The sequence below is a fragment of the Carassius gibelio genome, chromosome B18, assembly GCF_023724105.1.
Source record: "Carassius gibelio isolate Cgi1373 ecotype wild population from Czech Republic chromosome B18, carGib1.2-hapl.c, whole genome shotgun sequence".
NCBI classification, from domain to species: Eukaryota; Metazoa; Chordata; class Actinopteri; order Cypriniformes; family Cyprinidae; genus Carassius; species Carassius gibelio.
In genome coordinates, this window is record NC_068413.1 from 16,986,044 (window position 1) to 17,012,451 (window position 26,408).

General features: G+C 38.5%; 2 protein-coding genes and 1 long non-coding RNA gene across 7 annotated transcripts in view; 2 read left to right on the top strand and 1 right to left on the bottom strand.

Annotated features, from left to right (window-relative positions):
- The first annotated feature begins 935 nt into the window (after positions 1 to 935).
- Positions 936 to 6,670, top strand: LOC127977012 (G2/mitotic-specific cyclin-B1). 2 transcript variants are annotated; one of them, XM_052581648.1, is made up of 9 exons: positions 936 to 1,082; positions 1,159 to 1,278; positions 3,589 to 3,699; positions 3,801 to 3,983; positions 4,240 to 4,398; positions 4,514 to 4,750; positions 5,727 to 5,867; positions 6,065 to 6,166; positions 6,288 to 6,670. In XM_052581648.1, exons 1-9 carry the CDS (start codon positions 1,062 to 1,064, stop codon positions 6,387 to 6,389), a joined length of 1,176 nt encoding a protein of 391 aa, XP_052437608.1. In that variant the 5' UTR covers positions 936 to 1,061; the 3' UTR covers positions 6,390 to 6,670. The 2 variants fall into 2 exon arrangements, with proteins under 2 accessions (XP_052437608.1, XP_052437609.1); XM_052581649.1 differs by having other exon boundaries at positions 3,804 to 3,983.
- A 1,910-nt stretch (positions 6,671 to 8,580) lies between these two features.
- LOC127977279 (SH2 domain-containing adapter protein F-like) overlaps positions 8,581 to 26,408 on the top strand; it is an 83,896-nt gene continuing 66,068 nt past the window's right edge. For 2 of the 4 annotated variants that reach the window (XM_052582088.1, XM_052582090.1), the window contains exons 1-2: positions 8,581 to 9,070; positions 22,699 to 22,831. In XM_052582088.1, coding sequence (XP_052438048.1) covers positions 8,717 to 9,070; positions 22,699 to 22,831 — 487 coding nt within the window. In that variant the 5' untranslated portion in view covers positions 8,581 to 8,716. The remainder of the gene's footprint in view (positions 9,071 to 22,698; positions 22,832 to 26,408) is intronic. The other 2 variants (XM_052582089.1, XM_052582091.1) reach the window with 1 other exon arrangement.
- Positions 20,740 to 22,821, bottom strand: LOC127977281 (uncharacterized). The gene is made up of 2 exons (XR_008158163.1): positions 22,678 to 22,821; positions 20,740 to 22,439 (listed from the first exon to the last, which is right to left on the bottom strand). It is a non-coding gene; the product is annotated as an uncharacterized LOC127977281 (long non-coding RNA).

Consider the following 26,408-nt stretch of genomic DNA (forward strand, 5'->3'; position numbering starts at 1 on the left):
GTGTTTTAACAACTCGTAAAATAAGCATATTTCAGCTATAAAATGAGCAATTAAAATCATAAAAGCAGCTAGAGGAGTCTATGCCCCACAAAACCCCCAGTCATAAATAAGAGCAATAATATGATGTTGTTGAAAATACCTTTGATTTAAAAAGATACAAGCCTCTTCAGCGCTTCAGACGCAGCAGAAACCTGTCCCTCTGTCCCTCACTTTAAAGAGAAAGCCTTTAAAGTGACAAAAAAAAAAAGAGACTTGAGTGAAGATGGAAATGGTGAAGGAAAGGTGAAAGGTGACTGGAGGCCACAAACGAATGAGATTAGAGATGCTCCAAATCCTCAGTAGCCTTTTGGAAATCTGATCCAGCTCGGAAGGTGCTCTGAGTTTGTCATTCAGTTGTGTATTTTTTCCTCCTGACATTTGGGAATATCAGTTCTAGTGGTAAATATGTTAATTATTTCCAGCTGATTGCAGCAAAATGACTGGGAACTGCTTGCTGAAACATTCAAATGGACTTGTAAATATTTCTGGGCAATTATTGATGAAGGCAATAGTCATAACTGGAATTAAAGGAATAATGAAAATTTGATGAAAATGTGATAGGGTCTGCTGTGTTTCCTTTAAAAGCGTGCTGGTGACATGCCTTACTTAAACTTTGCTGAGTAAAACATGAAATCCCAGAGATATTTTGATCTAATGAGCTGTGGTAAAGGACAGGTTGATTCATCAGTCTCAAAGAGATGATCTTGTGTGAATGTAAGACACTGTTTGATGCAGTGAGCAAACATATTCTCATTCAGAAAGTAAATAAGAGCAATGTTTCTAATATTCTCAGTTCTGATACTCTTATCAATGCACATCAAAAACTCAAAGCCACTTTTTGATAAACTAAGCGTTTTATAGAAGAAATAATTTGGTTTACGTCATTATATCGTGGGAAATGATGACGCGCAATAAATCAGCTGCTGTCAATCACGTCAATCAGCGTCGCGCGAACGCGGACTTTCGTTTGTAAACTTTAGATCAGATTTGGTTTGTGTTGTGTTTTCTCGTCGGGAAAGAGCATGTCCCCTCCAGTGACACGAGTAAGCAGTGTGTGTTCAGTGGTTGACAGTGACTGCAGGGGTCCCTGGCTCATGTTTGCTGCTCTTGTTGGCGCAGGCGAGCTCCAGACTGGCGCAGGCTCGGCGGAGAGCGGCGCCGTATTCACTGCGCTCCAGAGCTCCGTTAGGAAACGCGTCCAATGTGATCGGTGTTCACCGAGCTGCAGACGAGCCGAAGGTACCTGATGACTGCCACACTCTCTTTTTCTGCTGCGGTGTGTGAACAGTGCTGGGAAGGGTAGGCTACTTCGGAAATGCAATAGGTTATAATGTAATGTGTAGTGCAAGCATCGATCTGAGGGAACGCATTACATGTAACGCGAGTAACGTAACCAGATTACTTTTAAGTAACTATTAAAGTAACGCATTACTTTTCAATTTAGATGGAAAATTACTTTTTCAAATTTTAACACCACTTTGTTTCTCCATGTATTGACTGACAGATCTCTGGTTGCCATGTTGAGAGAAATCAGGAGTAAGTGCAGAGCGTTGTGTGTCATGCATCATGCATTACATTTAGTCATTTAGCAGATGCTTTTATCCAAAGCAATTTACAAATGAAGACAATGGACTCAAAATCATCAAAAGAGCAATGATATGAAATTGCTATAACAAGTCTCAGTTGACTGAATGTAGTAAACATAGCAAGGTTTATTTCTTTATTTATTATATAATAAAAAGAAAACAGAAAAGAAAAATAATAGATGCCTTGTTTTGCATTCATCATGCCCATTCAAACCGAGGAGGCACGTGCCCCCTCAGACTTCTGAGCCAAGGGGATTTGGAATGCAACTTCCAAAAGACAGAAAATAGCCAAATAATAGTTATTTATTATAACACCGGTGTGATTACAGCGTTAAGTACTGCACATCATCATCATCAGCTGCTAAACTCAAATCCACATTCACTGTCTGGTGCTGAGCCAGAGGGAGTTTTTACTTTATATCCAATCACACACAGTTCTGTTGAGTTTATGAATGCGATGACCAATCAGAGGCGTTCAGATGAGCCATCGCTGAAACGCTGGCGTTTTGTTCAGTGCACAGTTCTGCTCTCTGAAAAGTTCCCTCATCAGAAATGATGATGAATCTGCAGATGTGCGAACGATGTATAAGATGTTAATTTCCCAGTGTGCACAGCTTCAGTGATTATAACGGGGGTTTTTGAGAGGGACTGAACTCTAGATAGACTGAAGTCACTGATAATGTTCATAATGTAAATACTCTTTGCTCTCTTTCTATACAATGAAGGTGTTCGTAACTTACAATGTTTTTATTAAAGTCACACCAAAATCTGGTACTTAAAGCTGCAGTCGGTAACTTTTGACGCTCTAGCGGTTAATAAACAGAACTGCTTGCATCTTGCGGAAGAACATCGTAGCCGGAACTACTTCTCTCTGTTTATGTCTATGAAGAATCACAAAGGTACTGGGTTACTCCGCCGCGGTACCCCCGAAGCAATCTAAAATAGTCCGAATATAAACACTTATTATAGGTGCACCCTAGTGATTCAGGACAAGCTAAAAACACGGTTTAGAAAATGGATTCATGGTGTACTCACTTATTATGTAAATTTTTCTACATTTTGAACACAAACAAAGTTACGGACTGCAGCTCTGATTGGTTGTTTCTTACCGGGAGCGATGGAGTTTCTGCAAATGGCAATAGGACACTGGGAGGAGCCAGAGGAGCTTGATTTATACACAGATTATCTGTCTCATATTCTACTGTCAGGACATAATGACAGGTTTAACAAATATGTAAAAAATATTTTTTTTACAAAAGTTCCCTACAGCACCTTTAAGTAAAAAACTGCTTTTATGCTCAGTTAATGGATTACACCAGTGTTCCTCAAATCTTGTCCTGGAGGACCAATGCACTGCAGAGTTTAGCTCCAACCCTGATCAAACTCTGTGTGTTTTATAATGCTCCTAAAGACATAAATTAGCATGCTCAGGTGTTTGAGTAGTGTTAGAGCTAAACTCTGCAGGAAAGTGGATCTCGTCGGCCAGATTTACTTACATTAGGCTACTTTGCCCATCAAATAACATGATCTATAAAGATGCAAAATAAATTTACTGAGGAATCAAGATACTAAATGATATAATTAACACGCTTGGGTAATGCTTTACGTTTAAAAGAGAGTTTCCACAACACTGAGTGTAACCATTTTAATTACTTTATTGAAGTAACTTATTGAAGTAATGTTACCGATTACATTTGATTACTTTTTGATTAGTTTTCTAAAGTGGGCAAATCATGGCCTAATGGTTTGAGGCTCTTACGCGTAATCCAAAGGTTGTGGGTTCGAGTCTTGGGTTGGCTGGTTGGTGCTAGATTTTAGAGCAGTTTCTTCAAACTTAATTACAGATTTTTTCTTTTCCAGTTACTGTAACAGATTGCAGTTAGATTTAACTAAATGATGTAATTCTGATGCATGTAGCTAGTTACTCCCCAACACTGGCTGTGAATAACATTTTCTTCATTAGAGACAAAAAGCTGCACGTGTAAAGAAGGACAATGCCAAAACGAAGCATGCAGCAGTGAAACCTTCTTCAACGGAGAACCGGAGCATCTCTGATGTGTGTGACCCGGTCAAGGTGAGAAATCTCCATATGAGCATTGTATGATATTATTTGCTCTTAAGTTCATTATTGCTAGGTCCTCGTGTGTGTGTCTGTTTTTCACTTGTTGTTCTCAGCAGCCTGTTGCACACACTGATGTCTGTCTGGACTCCGAGCGTCTTCAGAAACGACCTGATGCTCCTCAGGCTTTCTCCTGCCTGTTGCTCAACATCCCAGATGTGGATTCTGCAGATGCTGGTGATGCTCAGATGTGCAGTGAATATGTGTGCGACATCTACGCTTATTTACAACAGCTCGAGGTGAAGAGACCACTAAGAGTCTAAAGAAGAAACAAACTAACTAACAAATTAAGTTTTCAGCAAATGTATTTTGGGGTGAAATGCTTTAAAAGAATAGTGACATCATCTTCAGCTTTCAGAGAATGTAATGGCTCCAGTTTAATGCAGGCGTTGGTCATCTTGACTGATTGAGCGTGGTCATCCCGTGGTGTATGCATCAGTGTGTGTAAAGGTTGATGTTTGATTACTACTCTTGATTGAATGCATGCTTCTCTAGGTTGAGACGGCCATCAGACAGTGTTATCTGGAAGGTCAGGAGGTGAGCGGCGACATGCGAGCGGTCAGCATCGACTGGCTCATGCAGGTGCAGAGAGAGTTCAAGCTGCGGCAGGAGACCCTCTTCATGACCGTCAGCATCATGGACAGCTTCCTTCAGGTCAGCCATGCTCCATCTTCTTGACCGCTGCTCAATGTGTCCGTCCACTAATGAGGTCAGATATTTGTAGAGTTGCTTGCATTCAGTCATGTCTGAATTCTGAATGTTTTTAAAGAGTAACCCGGTGCCCAAGAAGTATTTGCAGCTGGTGTGTGTGACTGCAATGCTGTTGGCCTCGAAGTACGAGGAGATCTATCCGCCCACGGTGGGAGACTTTGCGTTCGTGACGGATGGAGCATACAGCTGTGGAGACATACGGAGGATGGAGCGCATCATCTTAAAGCGCTTAAACTACAGCCTCGGCCGCCCCATCCCTTCTCTCTTCCTACAGAGGGCCTGGAAGGTTGGACAGGTGAATTACACACTAATCTCAAACATTTGGGGTTAGTAAGAGTTCACGGTTGTGGATTCGCTCTATGGTCTGTCTCTGAGTTAGTCTAGCACCCGCTGATAGTTTATACTCATTATTGTGTGAAATTATTTGTTTAAATCAGCTGTTTTCTGTGTTAAAGTGAAGTGTATTTCTGTGATGCTCCGCTGTATTTTCAGCATCATTCCTCCAGTCTTCAGTGTCACATGATCTTCAGAAATCATGAACATATGATGATTTACTGCAGACCCTTAAAATGAATGACCCTAAAAGCAATATTTCACCCAAAAATTTAAATGATGCTGTTAATTTCCTCACCCTCAGGCCGTCAAACATGTGGATGACTTTTTGTCCTCCGTACAACCATAAAGAAGATTCTTTAGCTTAAACTGTGGCCCTTGATGGTACTTTAAGAGTAAAAAAAAAAAAAGCATATCAGGCAACACCAAATTATTCCCTTTGGCTCCTGATCTCTCTCTCTCTCACACACACACACACACACACACACACACACACGCGCGCACACACACACACACACAAACAGCACTTATTTGACAGAGAAATCTTCTGTAACATTATAAATGTCTTTATATTTCAGTTGAATGCATCCTTGCTGAAAAGTTTTTTATTTATTTATTTTTTAAATCTTACGCACTCTGAACTTTTGTGAATGTTTTATTGATTGATTGGTTTTTATTTTTTCCTGGATGTGTTAAAGATCGATTAATATTGGAATGATCATGCTTGAGTTGCACAAGTAAACCATTTCCCGTCCTTCTCTGTGGCAGCGTGAAAATGGAAACCTGCACATCTTTTGCTCACTCACTTTAAAAGAATAAAAAGTCATTTTTTTTTCTAGAATTTCAGATTTCCAGGAAAGTAGTATAACTGTTCTTCTCTCTTCTGTAAACCTCTGGTGTGCTGCCTCACACTGACTGATCATCTCCTCCGGATGCAGGCCGGTCGGAGCGAGCGTGAGCTGGCGGTGTTCCTGATGGAAGTGGCCGCTCTGGACTATGATCTGGTCCACGTTCCTCCGTCCCTCGCTGCTGCGGCTGCGTCTGCGGCGTCTCGGAGGATCCTTGGCTCCGGGCCGTGGGTGAGGCCTTCGCTCCTTCAGCTGTTAATGTGTCGCTTCAGCTGAGATCAGTTGATCTGCATGTGTGAAACGCTCTACGAAGCGCACGTCTGTTTGAGAATCAACCCGGCGTTTAGGGAAGCGTGTGAAATATTGAAAGTAATCCACTGGCAGTGAAACCATGTGAGCGTTTCATCTTGATGATGTGTGTTTGACAGAGCGTGAGTCTGCAGCATTACACCGGCTACAGCGAGGAGACCTTAGCTCCGGTGATGCAGGCCATCGTACGCACGCTGGAGAAGGTTACTGACCAATGCAAGGTGAGACCAATCTCATGCAAATAATCAACGCTTAAGTTCTTCTGCTGTAACCTGGTATGGCTCTTTGATGCATTGCTTTAGTTGTAGGCATCTTCTAAATGCATGCGTGTTTCCTCTTCAGATGCAGGAGATTAAGAGCAGGTATGTGAAGGTTTCTTCAAGCATCTGCAAGGTCGATGTCGACGGATTCTCCGGTGATCTTTGGTGCAAAGATTGGTTTTAGTTTTGATGCACTTGAAGAGTTTTTAGGCACTTACACTTATTTGTATCTGGTTTTAATTATGTCTTTTAACCCAGGCTTTTGTTGCATAAAATGTATTATATCAAAGTAAAGGGTCTATACTATGCTGTATGAATGAACGGATGCATTTACCTAAATATAAGTCTGCATTTGATACTGATATGGTCAATAAATGTGTATTCATTTGATTACAAAATCCATGCAATTGTATTTTCTACCTTTAGTCGAAATCTATTGTGAATAAATGACTGTAGTCCAGAGTCTTTCATTTGTGGACTATTTACTGTGATCTCAGGATCATTGAACTGCTTTGCTGCATGCTGAAGGACATCAGTGTTCAAGAGAACTGTAACCGTGTGTCCCTGGCTGCTGTAATGTGTGTGTGTGTGTGTGTGTGTCTTAGTTCTTCAGTTAGAGACACCCACACAGAGTGTTTACTGCATGCCAGGTTTGATTGGAAAATGTTTGCATTTCTCTACGTAAATGACATTGCTTTTCCTGTTTCTGCAGCAAGGATTTAATGAATGAGTTATTGACCGACTGATGCACACACATTTGTATTGGTTTGTTTTGTAAAAGCATTGGGGTTTTGTCACTCAAAAGGGTGTTTCGGGTGCTGTCCAGGTGTGTGTTTGCACCTCTGACCGACTGATGCACACAATGAGAATCTCACACAGGTGTTTTAAGAGTCTACTGACCTGAAGAGTGTTTTATTCATCAAACACTCTTAAAGATTCAAGGCTTTTATCTTGTTGTGCCACATTAGAATATCTGAATATATTCTGACTCTTTCACTGCACACGTCTGTACTCCAGATTTCAGCTGTTTTTAACTCATGATGTGTTCTGATCATTTTGACCCAGAGGAGTTTCTTCTTCCAGAAAAGTCTAGTTGATGTTATGGCATTGGAGTAAACATACTGGTTTTGCTCGCATAAGTGTATTAAACCTTTTCTTTTATTTTACCCCACATTATTACACTTGAGACATTTCCAGACAGAAAAAATCTGGTCTATGAGTAATTGCATGTAAGTCCCCTGTTATTCTATATTATCTTTTAATCTTGGATTTAGTCTCTTTATCTGTGTTTTCTTTCAATTAGCACAGGTTTTGATTGATCGTTGGCCTTATTGATCTGAACATGTGCAGCAGTTTTTGAGTGAATATTGCTAGAATTATCAAAAAAAAAAAGAAAAAATCCCACTCAGAAGCTGAACTGCATGAGCTCAGATCAATGAGACACACGATCAATCAAAACCTGTTCTAATTGAAAGGCTATTTGATAGATCTGATATTTGCTGATAATATAGCATAAAGAGAGATCAAAAAGCAATAATAATAAATAATAAAAAAACGGGAATGATTCAAGAACCTATAATGTAACATACAGAATGAATAGTTGAACAGCGGTTGATGCAGTCAAGTTTCTTCTTCTCAGCCACAGCACTTTCCCCAGCATCTGTTTGTCACTATACAAACTGCAGAGTTTCCAGATACACAAGCATTAACCCTCACATGGAAACCATTAATTTATACTCATTTCATTGTTGTTCTGAGGGAAATATAGAATTTTGCACTATGGGAATTTAAAGGGCAGGTCTTAAGGTGGTCAGTGATGCACTGTTTAAAAGTCACATGATATTTCATTATTAGTCCATAACTCATTTTTCCCCATGTCATCCTCACAGAGAAGCACCTGTAGAAGAGCAGAAATTGCTCTGTTAACATCATTTCTAAACACCTCCTTTTAGGAGTGATTTGTTTATTCACAATTTAACTTTATCTAACATAGTTTTACTGTAAATTGAAAGAAAAAAAAATCAATATGGCAAAGCTGTACCAAAGCAGAATTGCAGTAATGTATTTTAAATTTACAGATTATAGCATCAATAATATGATTGCAGTTATTACTTTATTTGAAGTGGTTATTGTAGTATAGCTGATTAAAGTATATACAATAAATAATACAGCAGTATTTTACAGGAAGGCCAGTAGATGTTATCTCTTCTATGTGATGAGTGAAGAAGACTTCAGATGAGAGGGATCTACTTATTTTCGGGAACAATTGAACATGATTCTGAAAGAAGTCCACGCTTTCTCGTGTCTCCAGTGTCAGAGAGAGCCGATAGGTGGCAGTGAGTCTATCAGGTAGATATTCCCAAAACTACCCAGCAGCTCTCAGCTGTCACACACACACACACACACACGAGCGCAGAGTTTCTCCGAACAGAAAGTGGTGTTGTCGGTGAACGGGAGCACCGCAGAGCTCGGGTTTGTCTCGTGTCGGCTCGTGAGAGATGTGCTGGCAGCATGGCCAGATGGTTCAAGGAGCACCTGGGTTTCAAAACCACCAAAGCCCCGCCACCGGCGCCTCCGAAACCGGACTACCGACACTTCCACACCGCCGTCTCCAGCCTCCAGCCGCCGCCGGGCACCGGGTTACTGTCCGCGCAGCCCGACATCCTCACCGCATACAAACTCCAGAAGGAGCTGGACTTCGAGGATCCGTACACACCGGGCGGAACCGTGCCCTTCTGCACCGGCCCGAGCTCCGCGGCGGAGGTGAAGTTCGTGTCTCCGAAGCACCGGCTGATCAAGGTGGAGACCGCGGTCAGAGCCCCGTGCTCCCCGCCCGCTGAGCCCGAGGACGGCACGCAGGAGAAGGTACGAGCTGTCGTTAACCCGGTGTATTAACTAATGAACTTCTGAACATGTTCTGCTCCCGAGGCTCTCATCATCAGAGGCGCGTGCTGGGTTCCACCGCTGATCCAGGCGCGTGCTCTCGGTTCTAGATCAGTGGGCTCAACCCGTTAGGAACATTGTTCTTCTTTTTTCAGTTTACTCTTTTGACGAGATTTTTAACACAGTTAAGCCAAATACAGTTTGGAAGATTTTAGAAAAATACATTTTAAAAACATGATCTCATTTAGCCATAATAGTTTTAATATTTGCATTAAACGCAGACAAACAAACGATGGCACACAGAAGCATCACTCCATCTGCTTATATGCCATTTTACTATTGATCTTAAAACATATAGATTTTTACTAGCTGGTTTTCAATTTCAATTAATTAATTGTACAGTATGGTTTGTTAGGACATTTATTTGAAAATCTGGACTCTTGAGGGTGCAATAAATAAATAAATAAAAATATTAAAAATAAAAATGTAAAAAACAAATTTCACACGATTGATAAAATCACCTTTAAAGTTGTCCAAATCATGTTCTCAACAAATACAAGGATGATATTTTGCATTGACCTAATGAATCAAAAACACAAATGTCAAGAATGCTCAAATCCAAGTCATCAAATTTGATATTTTTTCTTAAAATATCTTCATGGAACATGATCTTTACTTAATATCCTAATGATTTTTGTCATATAAGAGAAATGTATAATTGTGACTCATACAATGTAATATCCCTGTGTTTCTGATGAATGCTTCTGCTGCAGGGACACAGATAATACAAGTGATGTTTTTTTCATATTTATATTTAACTATAAACCGGTAGAGTCATCACCGTGTGGGAATATTTGACAGTAACAGGGTTTAGAGATTCTGGCATGCTCTGTGAGGGTAAAGGTTTAGCAGAGAAGGTCTCATCAGAACCGGTGAAACGAGTTGTTTGTGTGCTCCTCGACGGTATTGAGCTGTTACTGACATCCAGAAACACAATCCATGGCTCTGAGTTTGGGTCTGACTGCTGTAACATCCATAAACATCTCTGAGTGCCTGAGAAGCCACATCTGCAGAACTTTTGGTTATTCTTGATATGTTGGGAGTTATAGAGTCATTATACTCCTCATTATATTGGTCTCCATATTCTCTGGGATGGAAAGTGAGTGTTTTAGATTCGTCCCTCATCAAACCACGCAGGATGAAGACGACCTCACAGAGGTCAACAGTAATGGGGACCTTTGACCTCCAGCGGAAGTTAGTCACTTGCAGTCTTAAAGACCGTTTTTAGCGTGATAAAGTGATTGTGTGGTGTGATCAGGGTAGGTGGAGTGTAAATATGAAGGGTTTGGATGCGTGTTGAGTTTATCCTCTCCGTGCTTCATTCCTGCCACACCGTACGCTCTCAGGTTAGTGATGTGACACAAGTGCAGAAAGCGTGCTTCAGACCGTGATGTCATGCAGTGCACACATCTACAGGTGGCTGTGATGTCATCCTCCTTCATGTGCGGCCTGTCAAATGTCTTCTGATCACAGAGGCTGCATTTATTTGATAAAAAATACTGTAAAAATGTAAAATATTATTATAGTTTAAACAGCTATTTTCTGTGTGAATCTCTGTTAAAGTGTAATTTATTTCTGTGATGCTCCGCTGTATTTTCAGCATCATTCCTCCAGTCTTCAGTGTCACATGATCTTCAGAAATCAGAATAATATGCAGTTAAATGTATGACTATAAAATTCAAAGGGATACTTCACCCAAAAATGAAAATTAGCTATTGATTCACTCCCCCTCAGGACATCCAAAACATTTTATTTTTGTCATCAGTAGAACAGTAAAGAAGACTTTTAGCTGAAACTATGCTCCTTGGTGATTCATAAAATGCAAGACATTGGCTTCCGGTAACTTTTCTAGAGTCAAATAACATATCAGGTGACACACAATTAATATGCGTGGCTCCTGATGATTTAATGAGGTCTTATGAAACTAAATGATCAGTCTGTGCAAGAAACTGAACATTATTTACAGTATAGTTACTGTAATCCAGAGCAATGGGGGAATCTGATTCTTCTCCATGAACTGGTTCTTTTAAACGATTCCTTTCAAATCGACTCACTAGTTAATCACACAAGGACATAACATACACAATTATATTACTAAAGCACCAGTAATGATGTTTTACAGTCTAGAGCATATAAAGTAATTGAACTGGTCTTCAGTTTTGAGTCTTTAGGTTTGATTGAGGAACTTGTAGATCTGTGCTGCTGAAGCGGTGAACTGATTCATCTAGAATGATTCGTTCATGAACCAGACATCACTCTTCACCTGAGGCTCTGGATTACAGGTAATAATACTGTAGACATTGCTCAGTTTCCTGTACAGACCAATCGTTTCGCTTCGTAAGACCTCAATATATTATCAGGAGATTCACACTCTAAAAAATGTATTTACTTTTAGCAGGTGTTTTATCAGCATTTAGACTTCATTGCATTGTTTTAGAGTTAACAGAAATGTGCGTAAAATTAATGGATAATGTTGTGTGTAATGAGCTGCCAGTACGTTTAAATCGTTGAAAAGCAGCTTTACAGAAAATGTTGTTTCTACTTTATATTTAGGAGTAGGTTATTAGTGGGGACTATGACTGAAATGTACAGTAAAATCCTGATTTCATTGTCTTTTATCAGCGGAGTAGACTTACATTTCATGAATCAGCAAGGAGCAGGATTTCTCTCACAGCTTCTGCTCTCTTTATCGACCGCTGAGGCTGAAACACTAGGATCCTGCTACTGCTTCGAAAGGCCAACTCATGTCTTAATTACTTGACAAGTGGGTGATAATTATGTAAATGCTTTCCTAATGCTCTGAATGCCAATATCTTTTGCTCTATCTTGATTTTAAACCCACAGCAGCGTTCAGTCATTGCTTCAGTCTGTTCAGCACTGCAGGGGTCTTCAGGATTCATCTGATTTAGAGCTTGAGCTATGCTTTTCATCATTATTTTTCATCATGTTTACATCGTAAGGACTCTGTTGCATTTAACAATCTGCATCTGAGGTGCATGGATGGCGCAGAATAGAAATAAAGAAGTATGGCCTGAGACTGCATGAGTGTGTAATCAGCCTGTTGATTTCCTCTGGGCTCTCGTCTGAATGTCTCTCCTTCAGGAATACTGCAGTGAAGCGAGATGTTTGCAGGTTCTTGTGGGAGAAATAAAGCGCTCTGTGATCTCGGCACGTAACCTGTGGAAATGAGACGATGTCGTGGTCTTATTTGGGTTCACGTTGGTTGTTCTGATTTTAAATCACACTAAACACACACATGCTGCACTGTAACAAGACATAATGCACATTTCTAAGAAAACTGCGACGTCATAAACCCGTAATCCTGCAGAATTCATGGTGTTTTAAGTGATTATGATACTGATTGAATGTACTTTTGTTGTAATTTTCACTTATTTTAGTAGCACTGATATAATTATAGACAGATACGTTTTATTTTAGTCAACAGTAATAGGCCTGGTTTAGTCCGAGTCCAAGCGGTGTCTCAAGCTCTGGAGTCTGAGTGCTTTTGCTCCAGGTTTCAGGAAGTGCTCTCTTCCTGACAGGAAGTGTTTATGGCTCCATGACAATCCCTTTTGACTGGGCAAGTCGGATCTTGCTGCTTGAAATAGACAGGGAGTGGTCAGCCCAAGCTTCTTCTGAGTCGGAAGCAGCGCGCTGTAAATCATGTTCTTCCCATGATCCTCGGTGTCTGTGATCGAGAGCTGTGGAGTGTGATGTTTCCGTCTGTAATCAAGACCTCTCCGTCACTCGCTCCACGCCTGCTTTCCTGTGTCACACAAGAAGGATTTATAGAGCAAATCTCTCGCTCGGAAATATCCCACTTAAAAAAAAAAAGATATAAATATATTAATATATGTACAGGTCTGGAGGCGGGGCCAGTGTGTTAATATATTTTAATCGCGTTTTTCTTTTTTTGGTATGTGTAATATTACTTTTTTTATATATATATTTTGAATTAATTTTGAGTTTTTCTTTTTTCTTAAATTGTTTTTACTTATTTAAATATATTAGTAATTTTAAGTAGTTTGACAACATTTATTAAACATTTATTTTAAAATTAAATGTAATAAAAACATGAACATGAGAAAATAAATGAATTTTTTTTCTTTTGTATACATCCCACTCCAAAAAAAAAAAAAAAAAAAAAAAAATATAATATATATATATATATATATATATATATATATATATATATATATATATATATATATATATATATATATATATATATATATAATTTTTTATTTTATTTTTTTTTTTAATGCCAATTGTAATTTACAAATCTTTTTTTCCTTTTTTTACATTGCATTGCAGTAATGAAAAGCTGGCAATATTATTAAATAAATGATCAAATAAAGCTTAAATAAATGCAGTCTTAATGGTCCTAAAGGTTTTACATTTCTTGAATTATCAGTGCATACAGATACACAAATATAATTTTTGCATGCTATTTCCAACATTTGCATGTATTACAAATATGCATGTTTAATTTATCAAAAAAAAAAAAAAAAAAAAAAAATATATATATATATATATATATATATATATAGAAAATTCAGTAATTTAGTTTTTACAAATATATATATATATATATATATATATATATATATATATATACACACACACACACACACACACACACACACACACACATACATATATGTGTGTGTGTGTGTGTATATATATATATATATATATAAAACTATATAATAGTTTTAGTTAACAAGAATAACCCTAGTTTGATTAAGCTATTTTTTAAAATCTCTTTTTTTAATCCAATATTTTTTTTTTGTGTTTGTGCATTTCAATACAAAAAAATAGGCTCTGTGTTCTTAATGAAGAAAAAAAAAATTTTTTTGGTTGAACTATAATACTGGAATTTCATCAGTGCACACAGATCCACAGATATTATTCTGCAACTGGTGCTAAAATAAGAACATTGTGAAATGTGTGCATGCATTATAAAAATGTCGTCTTATATTCTAGCATCACAGCTGCATCTGCCTTATTTTCCCTCCAAAATTCAAACTCATGTCTGTGGGAAAGGAAAAGAGGTGCAGAGGGAATTGGATTTTGTCAAGCGTGTCCTCTAGTGTTTAATCAGGAATATCTGCGCAGTGTTAAAAGCGACTGGTGTCCGGTCGGGTCATCGTGACAGAAGCAGCAGGACCGAGGACAGATGGAGCGTGCATCTAAACGAGAAGAGCACAAGTGTTGAGTCTCTTCAGCTGTTGAGAGCAGATGTACTCGTGTTCTTCTGTGCTCATGAACGGTCTGTGATGAATGACTCCTGACACACGATCAATGGCTGCGTAACAACTTCTCCAACTGACAGAAAAATCACTTCTGCTGCAAAGCTGTGTGAAATGTGTGTGGAGAGAGTTACACTGACCCAGAAGAGATCTAAGCAAACACATGCAAATACTTGTTTATTTATATTTTTTATTTTATTTTATAAATTGAATAGAATGGTCAGCATCTTTGCGCCCAAAGGCTTGCTCTGGGTCCAGGGATGTGGTTTAGTTTCTCTGTCTGTATGGGGTTTTGCTGTAGTAGTGTTGTCCTCATTAGATTTGATCGCTGCTCTACAGAGCGTTAGCAGCAGAAACGGCCCTTAATGCAATCGTGCCGCTAAGCCTCGGGTCCTATTAGGTTATGTGCCGCTCAAATCCCCACGGATCCGGATGTAAATCATCAGCGTCAGGCTCTGTCAGGATTGTGTTATCAGGAGCATGTCGAGCAGGAATATCTCTGGAGGTGCTGCAAGCCACAAACACCAACATTACAGTGTGGACGCATTGAGACAGAAGAAATGCACGCGTTTTAGTTTATAAAACAGCAATTTATATAACTATATAATAGCAGAAGCATAACGTGGATGTTTATTTTAATTTGTATATTTAATTACATATAACAATCTAAGTTATATATTTTTGTATATGTAAAATATTTTATAATTTCTTTAAATATTTAGAATTTACTTTTAAGTAAAAATATTATTTTTTATAATGAATAGAGTAATAAATAGAAGCATATCTCGATTGATTGATTTCATGGGGCTTTATCTTGAGCTCAATTCAAGGGAAGCGTCTGCTGGGCTCTTGGCTCACAGTAACACACTAACTGTAGTGACACTACTGGACTGAACCATCTTAATGCTGATCTTAGAGCAGTAATCAGGCTTGTGTGTTTCTCACCGCGCTCCTCAAGGGCATGTGTAGTGTTTGCGTGTGTGTTTGACTCTCAGGACACACCCAGCGCTTGTGTGCAGCCCGCAGATGGGTGTCCGCTTTACTAAGAGCCACTGCGTTTAATTATTCCCTCCTCGTTCACACAAAAACAGCTTGTTATACGCTCGAGTGGAGAACGGCTGAACATCACTCCAAACTTAGCATATATGAGAAATGCAGCAACATGTTGCTTCAATATATCTAGCCTTTTCCTTATTAACCCTTAACTGCTTAATAGTGTTCTCAAATACATGTAAAAAATTTAGTGACCCGGGGACCGTGAATAAGTTAATGTACGTTTAAAAATGTGAAAAAAAAAAAAAAAAGATTCTTAAATCAATTAAATTCTGTTATTAACTTCCATATGTTAATTTCACATGCATTATTCATTAGTGCATTTAGTGGTAAAGTGTCTGACTATTTTGCATGTGTGAACTGGAAATATCTTCATTTATAGTAAAATGTTTTCTAAAGAAGTATGTTTTCTAATAAATAAATTAATCAATTCCATTATGTTAACTGTATTGCATTTCGAAGAAATTAAATTGGCTGTAATTCGTCTGTGAAGTCAAGCTGTTCTGTTCTGCCATTTAGGCAGATTCATTAGTTTGTTTTGTGTTAAAATGTCTTTACTCTTGACCTTTTACTTCTTGATACTGAAAATGCATACTTTTCTCTCTCTTTCTCTCTTTCTGCTTATGTGACCTGCATGTCTTTACTGACTCCGCTCTGGTATGAGGGCGAATCTCCCTCTCTGAGAGCGTATTAATGCTTGGGATGCCTCCGTGTCAGACTCAGATAATGGTGCTTTGAGCTGTGTGGCTGACCTTGACGTGTTTCTGAGTGAAAACAGCCCCACTGAAACACAGCAGTTACAGCAGTGAACACGCATGTGAGATTGAAAGACGGCTATAAATATATCTGCTTTATCCTGCCGATTGTTTGTCCTTGCTTTGTGATAAGACTGCGTTTCCAGCATAAAGCCAGCCAGGATAGTCTCTATGATTGCAGGATATTACAGTATGTGGTAATATTTGAGAAATCAGTCGAGGACAACTGCTGTCACACGATAATCAAGTCAACATTTTTTAAATATTAATTTATCTTTTGAAGGTCTTGGGTAATTTGTCCCAAATCCATTCTAATCTCCGTGTTCAGCCGTGACAGATTCTTCTTTAATCTGACGAGCAAGATTTTGGCCAGTTTTTTCTACTACATAAAAAGTAGTTTTAGCTCATAAAAAAAATGTACTGGCAAATGTACTGTCTAGAACAAATGTTATATTGTATAATATTCCTACTACTATCACACACCACCCTCTAGTATCTGAAATAACCTTATTGGAAATAAAAGGTATATTCTTTTTAATGAGTATGACTGAACCTCTCGATTTAAAATTAAAGCTGAAATGAAATACATGTTCCACACATCTCCCCCGAAGCCGAAATCTATTCTCATTTTTTAAATGCGTCTCTTGTAGAAAAATAATATCCGTGTCTAATTTTCTAAGATGAGACATTATTTTACCTTGTTTTACAGCCCCATTAAGTCCTTTATAATTCCATGACACGATTTATTTTTACTCCCGTGTACAATACTTATTCCTTTAGCCATAATTAGATTTTAAAGCAAGTCTTGAATATTGACAGCCAAAAAAAAAAAAAAAAAAAACTTAAAATATTTGAATCATGTTTTTTTTATAACTAAATAAGTTAACACGTTAAATTGACAGCCCCAACACACACACACACACACACACACACACACCTTATTATTAATTTATTTTAGTTTATTTAATTTAAGTTTATAAAAGTTTATTTAAAGTACGGTAATAAATAGTTTAAAAAAATGCATATTATTGCATAAGAGCTCACTATAGAGTGGCATCTAAGTATATTCTCAGAAATATTAAAATCATGCTTAACTTCTGTTTTATTTGACACATTAGCTAACTACATGGTCAAGTAGAGAGCATTGCATTTTGGGACATTTTGAATTAACATTTTTCAGTCCAGTCTTTTTTGCTGTACACTTTCAAAAGATGTCGCAGGTAATGCATGCTTACTGAAGATGGACATACTGTCCTCAGTGTTCACACTACACACTGCAGAAGTGCTAAGAGTAGTATAGTCTTTATTCTTTGGACTGATCCCATAAAGTGCTGCCGTGTTTGACTCTCTGACGCTGGTTTCTGGTTTTAGCTCCAGTCAGGGTTTGGTGTGGTTTGGGTTCACTTTCGTCCCTCTGTAAACACTGGAAATGATGAGGGGAGTGAACATGGCAGATCCAGAAAGCAAAGAGCTCTGACTCTGGAATGAATTGTAGTGCTGTTGTTTCTAACATCTATCGTTGTGCCATTAACGTTTGTGATCAACTGTGATGTTTTGCAGGAACTTTATCTGTTGTAGGAAAGTAAACTGGATTTTTAATGTTCTTGCTGGGTCTCGTCCCCTGTCTCAATCCCACAGCGCACAGAGGAATAGCCTGTAATTACACCGAGATGATGATGGCCTCTCTGTTCCTGCCCTGCTACAGCCCCCTCATACCTTCAACTTAGAAAAATGCAGGGTTTCCAGCAAACTTAGTTTTAAAATACTAATTTTGGATCTTAGATTATGTAGATGTTTTTCCTTTCTACAAATAGTGTAGATGTTTTGATAGTAAAATACTTGTTACTCTCCACTTTTATGTAAAGAAACTGCAGCAAGTAAACCATTTGTAAGTTGTTTTTCTGGAAAAAAACTCATTTTAAACACTTATTCTGTGGAGCTTTGTTTGCTTGACCGGCCTGATTTGGGTAAATGCACTGTGTCCACCAGTGGCATGAGATAAGACTACCTGTCTGTAAAAGGGTTAAAACAAGGGTTTGCCATATGGATAAATGTAAATGAATATCTACAAAGCGGGGAGAAAATCAGCATTGTATAGTTGTAAGCCATGCAAAGGTTTAAAAACACACAGTAGCACCTTAAACTAAATAGTGTGCTGTATTGCTAGTGGATGAAAGCCAAGACTGGTGTAATATTATCCTCATTCATGCTGTCTGTCAGAAGAGCTGCATTCTGGAGAGCTGCAGGAAGGACAGATAGTGCTAATATATTCCCGTATAGAGAGAGTTTATATTGAAAAAGGAGAAGAAACAGCAAGTATATTTTACTGTTATAACATGTTGAGAATCATTAATCAAAATAGAAGTTCATCTGTTGCACTTTTTATTGGTTGTTTTAAAAGGTATAAATCAGGGGTGCCCAAACTCTGTCCTGGAGGGCCAGTGTCCTACACAGTTTAGATCCAACCCCAATTAGACACACCTGTACCAGATAATCAAGCTCTTACTAGGCATACTAGAAACTTCCCGGCAGGTCTGTAGAGCAAGTTGGAGTTAAACTCTGCAGGACACCAGCCCTCAGCCCTCCAGGACCAGGTTTGGCAGCCCTGTTCTAGATACAGTACATTCCCTCTTATCATCAGAAAGTAAGTTCCTTACCAACCAATCTATAACAACTTCCAGGCACTAAGTGTGGAAAGTAGATGACGTTCACCTGGTTTGCGTGGTTTGACAACTGTGAGTAATTAGCATAGAGCTGATAAAAATGAAGAATGTTGTGTTTGAGAAGAACTGAGCCCAAAGGACACGCATGCAGTGGTGGTAATAAAACAGGACCTTGAACTGAACCCTGTGGGACACCACAGTTTAGAAATTGCTCGAGAGGAAGACAAATTCCCAATACTTGCAGAAAAGATAGGGCTTTCAGACCCTGTGTTCTGTTAGGTTCTGACTTATTAGAAATATCATCCTGTACACATGAATCAAAAAGTTGTGACCGTAACACAGAGGTTTCCTTTGATGAGTGGCTGAGGTCTATTTGTAGTTTTCCAATTATGACAATGCTCTTGTCTTTCTTTGACCACAGACCATAGAGAACAATTACAGAGATTAATTTCCAAAACACACACTGACTTTCTACAAAGAATGTAAAATATGTGAGATGAATGGCATTTGTATCAGTTTGTGCTTAAAGCGAATGGCTTATTGTGACCCAACTTCTGTTGCACTTGTTGTGCTTCAAACTATCTCATATGGTGGACATTCTGCCCCAGAGGAATACAGAGAAGTGTCCAAATTCAAAGTCCAAACCTCCACCAGGGACCAGGACTGCAGATGGCACCATCTCACTGAACTCTTTCCTTCTTGCTGGGGGCAAAATCATAGCCATATTTAATTTCAAACCACAGAAACTGTAGTGTTGCTATGTTTTACTAGCTTGAATTATTCATTCATACTTTATTAATAATAAACCATGTTGAGAAATGGTATCACAATTCCTTGAACATGACTTGGCATTAACACTGTAGAATGCAATGTGTGATTGCATGATTGGCGTCACACGTGCATAGATCTTTGTATTGCTGGTAGTTCACGCTCCGTTGGATGACTGGTATTCCAGCACAACACTTCTTTGTACAGAAGCTTATTGTTTTGTCACATCCTCCCTTGAAATGTTGTATTTTGAAGCACTGAGTCGTTGATTACAGCTTTGTGGTGTCAGGAGACCAAATTCCACAATTTGACAAACAGTCTCGAGGTAATGAATGAATCTCAGAGTGTTGGTCATGTGCATCTAATTACTATCATGAGTGTGAAATGCCCTTTAAAAAAAGGAGAAGAAAAGGGCTGCAATTAAATGTTTCTGCTTGCCAAAGCCTGTATTTGTACAATGTTGTGTGAGCAGAGAAGAACAGTTTATACTTCTTCTGTTGATTCTCTTTGTGTGTCTTAGAGTAGACTCAGCCTCAGACGGCACACCCACAAACCACCCACGGTCCCCTGACAGTCTTATACATATTTCACATGAATATGAAGTGGATTACACTATGATAATAGGCCAGCTTTTATGGGTTGTGTACAGTAGATGATTATATGTTCACCTGGTTTGAGTGGTTCGACAACTAGTTATTAGCATAGAGTTGTTAAAAAAAGAAAAGTTGTGTCTAAGAAAAACTGAGCCTAAAGGACACACTTGCAGTAAAAATTTGCCTTTTGGGTTACCACAGTTTAAAACTGCGTGAAAGGAAGACAAATTCCCAATATTGTTGAAAACGGTTTTGTCCTTCAGATAGGATTTGGTCAAATTAAGCAAAGCAGATCATGTAATATGATAGGTTCTAACTTATTCTAAATATCATCCAATAAACTTGAATTGGAGTTGTGACTAGAACATTAACACAATCTCAGAAATTATTTAATTACCTTGAGTTTATCTGTTGGGTTTGAGTAGCACCGTACAATTTTTCTGTGTTTATCTGTGTAATATTTCTGAAATAATACATATCTTTTTTGTCAAAAGCTGGGCTAACAAGTGAAGTCAAGTCACCTTTATTTATATAGCGCTTTAACAATACAGATTGTCAAAGAAACTGAACGGCATTAAATAGGAAAATAGTGTGTCAATAATGCAAAAAGTCAGTTCATCAATGAATTCAGTGATTTCATCATCCAGCTCAGTTCAGTTTAAATTGTATCTCTGCAGTCAAGTCAACTAAGCAGAGGCGACAGCTGCTAGGAACCGAAACTCCATCGGTGACAGAATGGAGAAAAAAACCTTGGGAGAAACCAGGCTCAGTCGGGGGCCAGTTCTCCTCTGACCAGACGAAACCAGTAGTTCAATTCCAGACTGCAGCAAAGTCAGATTGTGCAGAAGAATCATCTGTTTCCTGTGGTCTTGTCCTGGTGCTCCTCTGAGACAAGGTCTTTACAGGGGACCTGTATTTGGATATTAAAAGCATATTAGTATGTTATGTGTATGCCAGGTTAAAAAGATGGGTCTTTAATCTAGAGTTAAACTGCAAGAGTGTGTCTGCCTCCCGAACAATGTTAGGTAGGTTATTCCAGAGTTTAGGCGTCAAATAGGAAAAGGATCTGCCGCCCGCAGTTGATTTTGATATTCTAGGTATTATCAAATTGCCTGAGTTTTGAGAACGTAGCGGACGTAGATGAGTATAATGTAAAAGGAGCTCATTCAAATACTGAGGTGGTAAACCATTCAGTGCTTTATAAGTAATAAGCAATATTTTAAAATCTATACGATGTTTGATAGGGAGCCAGTGCAGTGTGGACAGGACCGGGCTAATATGGTCATACTTCCTGGTTCTAGTAAGCACTATTGCTGCTGCATTTTGGACTAGCTGTAGTTTGTTTACTAAGCATGCAGAACAACCACCCAATAAAGCATTACAATAATCTAACCTTGAGGTCATAAATGCATGGATTAACATTTCTGCATTTGACATTGAGAGCATAGGCCGTAATATATTTTTGAGATGGAAAAATGCAGTTTTACAAATGCTAGAAACGTGGCTTTCTAAGGACAGATTGCGATCAAGTAGCACACCTAGGTTCCTAACTGATGACGAAGAATTGACAGAGCAACCATCAAGTCTTAGACAGTGTTCTAGGTTATTACAAGCAGAGTTATTAAGTCCTATAATTAACACCTCTGTTTTTTTTTTTTTTCAGAATTTAGCAGTAAGAAATTACTCCAGGTTTTTATATCGACTATGCATTCAATACGTTTTTCAAACTGGAATGTTTTGCCAGGCCACAAAGAAATATAGAGCTGAGTATCATCAGCATAAGAGTGAAAGCTAATACCATGTTTCCTGATGATATCTCCCAAGGGTAACATATAAAGCGTGAAGAGTAGCGGCCCTTGTACTGAGCCTTGAGGTACTCCATACTGCACTTGTGATCGATATGATACCTCTTCATTCACTGTAATGAATTGATGGTGGTCAGATAAGTACGTTTTAACCATGCTAATGCACTTCCATTAATGCCAACAAAGTTTTCCAGTCTATTCAAGAGAATGTTGTGGTCAATAATGTCGAACACAGCACTAAGATCCAATAACATTGATAGAGTAATAGCACTAATAGACTAATCTTTGAGAGTATTTGTTTGTGGGTTTATAGTTACTGTATGTGTGACTGAAGAGAGAGTTCATCTACACGTGTGCCTTTCACCACAGCCTCCTTCTACAAGCATTCTTTGAGTCCTGTTCCTGCAGAGAGAGGAACAGTGGGATAGACATAAATTAATGAAAGAGCGAGAATGAAATGAGTCTCATCGTCTGATTCTCTTAATTGCACTTCTTGGTTAAATTTATAAAATACCTTTAAAAGGATATAGACCTTGATATTGAAATATCTTTACTGATACTGTATACATGCAATATGATTATAGGAAGCAGCCTAATGCATGTGATGTAATTAATTGGACAGCCATAATTTAAATGATACCTTTTCTCTTTCGTTTTGCAGCTCATCATCCTAGAGGACTATGCTGACCCCTTTGACGCAGCGGACCAGGCGGGCGGCACCCAGACAGTCACAGAAAAGCCCACGGAGAATGACGGCTACATGGAGCCCTACGAAGCTCAGAAGATGATGGCTGGTAAGATGAAGGTGTTTTTCCAAAATTCATGGGTCTGTGGCAGCAATTGGCCCAGCGTGAGCAGAGTATGGCTCGATGAAATCATCTCGCCTGTCTGAATGAAGATGGGAGCCATATGTGAGCTGTCTAGAGTTCTGGCTGTGGTCTCGTGTCCATGTGTAAGGGCACTACCATACGAATGCATGCACAAGGATGCTGTCGGCCGTTTGTGTGCGCTGTTCTAGGCTTCGAAGAGGAAGGGGCTGTGTTCGTTCTCTCATGGAGGCTCAAACTATTGAGAGGCGATCTGTCATTGATTCACTGCAGTCTGGAGCTGTTAGCTCAGAGCAACCAACCAAATTACTCAGCAAACAGACCATGCAGACGCAGGATAAACTGTTTCTCAAGGTCAGAATAGACTTCATTTATGAATCTTTTTTAATGTATGTAAAATTATATTATTTGTTCGTGTTCATTCACAGTTCACTGACTAATGTTAAAAACAACTGTTGATTTTTAAAAGTTTTTGTTAATATTAAGTAAATGGTTACTTAATGTTGACTTATATATGTAAATTCTGTATTATTAGTTCTGTAAGTGACCCACGTTTGGTTTTTGACCACTGACAATGTTTTTGCATGTTGATGTACCGCATTTAAAGATGCACAAGCGGATGAATGTTTGATAGATAGAGCCAGATTTCGGGTGAGCTGTTGGATTGATCGGGGCAGGGAACCTTCAGTGTTTGAGCTGGTTGAGCTTCGGTCTCTCTCAGTTTGAACAGATGACTTCACAGTTTAATCATTGACTCAGCGTGACTCCAACACTAGAATCATTGTGGCTCTGTTTGTTTGACTCTGGGTTGCAGAAGCTAGTTTAGGTCTCTTAAATCAGCTCTGAGCATCATCTCCCAGGTTGATGTTTCAGCTGGACATTTACATTTTTTTCCCCAGTTGGACTCTTTTCCTTTTTTTTTTCATATATTCATCTTTTCTTCAGAGCCATCTGTCCTGTCACAGAACACATAGGGGAAGTAAATGAATAAATGAATGCATGTTGGATGTGCTTCATAACTCTCTAAACAGAAGGGGAGATGAAAGTGGCATATTATTGACTCATTACTTTAATGTCTTAATGCTGTCCTTATTTATTTATTTTTTAAGATGTTGATTGATTTGTCTTTGTTCAGCACTGGGACTACGTTTATTGTACTTGCATGCAAAACTGGCACATTCCCTACAATATTTATATAAATCATATATTCAAAATCAAGATTTGTAAACTAAAAAAATTCAGTGGTCCTGAAATAGACTTCACAGTCTTTGATTTTGGGGTTAACTATAATCAGGGTGTATTTGTGACAAACTTCAGGAGATGAATATATAAATAATTAATATATAAATGCTTAATAGGATCTGCCTGTGTGTGTGTGTGTGTGTGTGTGTGTGTGTGTGTGTTCTCTCTGTGGATTGTGTGGAATGTGTTGCTGTTTCTCCGTCAGTATTTCCAGCTGTTACACACACACACGCGCAAACACTCATGTTTGTTTCTGTTTAAAGTGTGTTCATCCCATAGGTGTAATGGTTTTTATTCTGTAGAAACTGTATATTCTATGTCCCTTCACCAACCCTACACCTAACCCTAACCCTCACAGGAAACTTTGTGCATTTTTACTTTCTCAAAAAAACTCATTCTGTATGATTTATAAGTGTTTTGAAAAATGGGGACATGGGTTATGTCCTCATAAGTCACCCTCTCCTTGTAATACCTGCGTCATACCCATGTCATTATACACACACACACACACACACACACACACACACACACACACTCTCTCTCTCTCTCTCTCACACACACACACACACACACTAACTGTTGGGTTTGCCTGTTTTATAGGGACCCTCCACAGGCAATTTTAGATTTTCAGAAAACTTCATTCTATATGATTTATAAGCTTATTCCCTCATGGGGACTTAAAGAAAATACTGCTATTACTATCCTTGTGGGGACATGTGGTCTTCATAATGTGTGTGTGTGTGCTTGCGGTTTCCTTCAACACTGTGCGTGGAATATCTTACAAACTAAAGGAAGCGAGTAATTTCTCTTGTATTTCCCCCTTCCTTTCTCTTTCTGTCAATCACTCACTCACACTAAACTAACAGACACACTTTCACTGCGCTGCTGGATGTGTTTAAACACGTCTGGAGTTTCAGGAAGGCAGTAAGGAGCTCCATTGTTCGTGTGTGGTGATGCTCGTACGTCTCTGCGACACGTTTCACCATGCCAGAACTTTCCCACAATCCCCAAGGTCTCTGTGCTAGGCAAACACACACACACACACATGGTCATTCGTCACCCACACACACACATGCACTGGATGCACGAGGAAGGCTGGTGATGCAGGGGGCAGTCTGTGTTCTTCTGCTCCTCGGTGAACGTTCTCACACTGAGCTGCAGTTTCACAGCGTCTGCTGACTCAGGACTTCTCTCTCACACACACAGTATTTCACCTCGCAGCTTTAGTGGAATTGTGAGAATGTGTCTTCAGTCTGCTTTGTGTCAGTGTTATATGTGTGTGTGTGTGTGTGCATATATAAATAAAGCATACTTATTTATTTATTTTGGGGAATGCATCTATTTAAAGAGTATTGTTCAACAGAGAATCCATTATGCTACTGGTATTTCGTTTTAGCTTTTTCATCCATATATTATACAATTAGACAAACTATACAATAACAAACAAACAAACAAATAAAACATCTCTACTGTCTGTACCTGTAGGGGTTAATGGTGACTGCTTGCATGAGCAGTTAATATTTTAATTGAACATGTTATATGTGTGTTTGATTTTTAAATATACGATGATCTAAAATTATGAGATTAAAGTCGAAATTATTACAAGACTGAATTTATAGGTTGAGATGGTCTATATTGTGCATGTAAATGTGCCGGATTGGGAGCACTGGGAGTAATTACAGTGGCCTGGCTTCTGATTTGAATATATGTGGGATTATTATCAGAAATCATGCTTTGTGTCATTTACTCGCAGGAACTGTATGCTTGAAAATATGTCACGTCCCTGAATGCATTCATTATTTGTATTGCACCATCCACCCATTAAAAGCAATAAGCTTTGTGCTTTTGGTACTTTTCACATAAAGTACCGTTTTTTTTTTTTATTAGTTTTTTTTTATTCTGTCAGTTTACAGACAATATGTCATACCAGGGCTTGAAAAGCAAAAAAAAAAAGAAAAAGAAAAATGCACTCCATTCACTCCGAGCAGAAGGATATTTTAACATTCCTGTTCCAGCATTCCTCTCTCTGTAATATTACCATTCAGTGTAAAAAATACCAGTTAATAATGTCATAAAAAACGGTTTCTTTGCCTATAATAATATTATAATAGTAATAAAGTACCATTATTTTTTTTTATCAAAAAAAAAAGCAAAGAAAAATACTCATAAAAATATCATTTTGAGAGGAAAACACACAAGTGTAATAATATAGGCTCACGTTGCACGTCACGTGTTTACAGTCACAGTGTAATGGAAGCAGTGAAAGATCTTTTCTTCTGTATTGTGACGTACATCAGAGTAA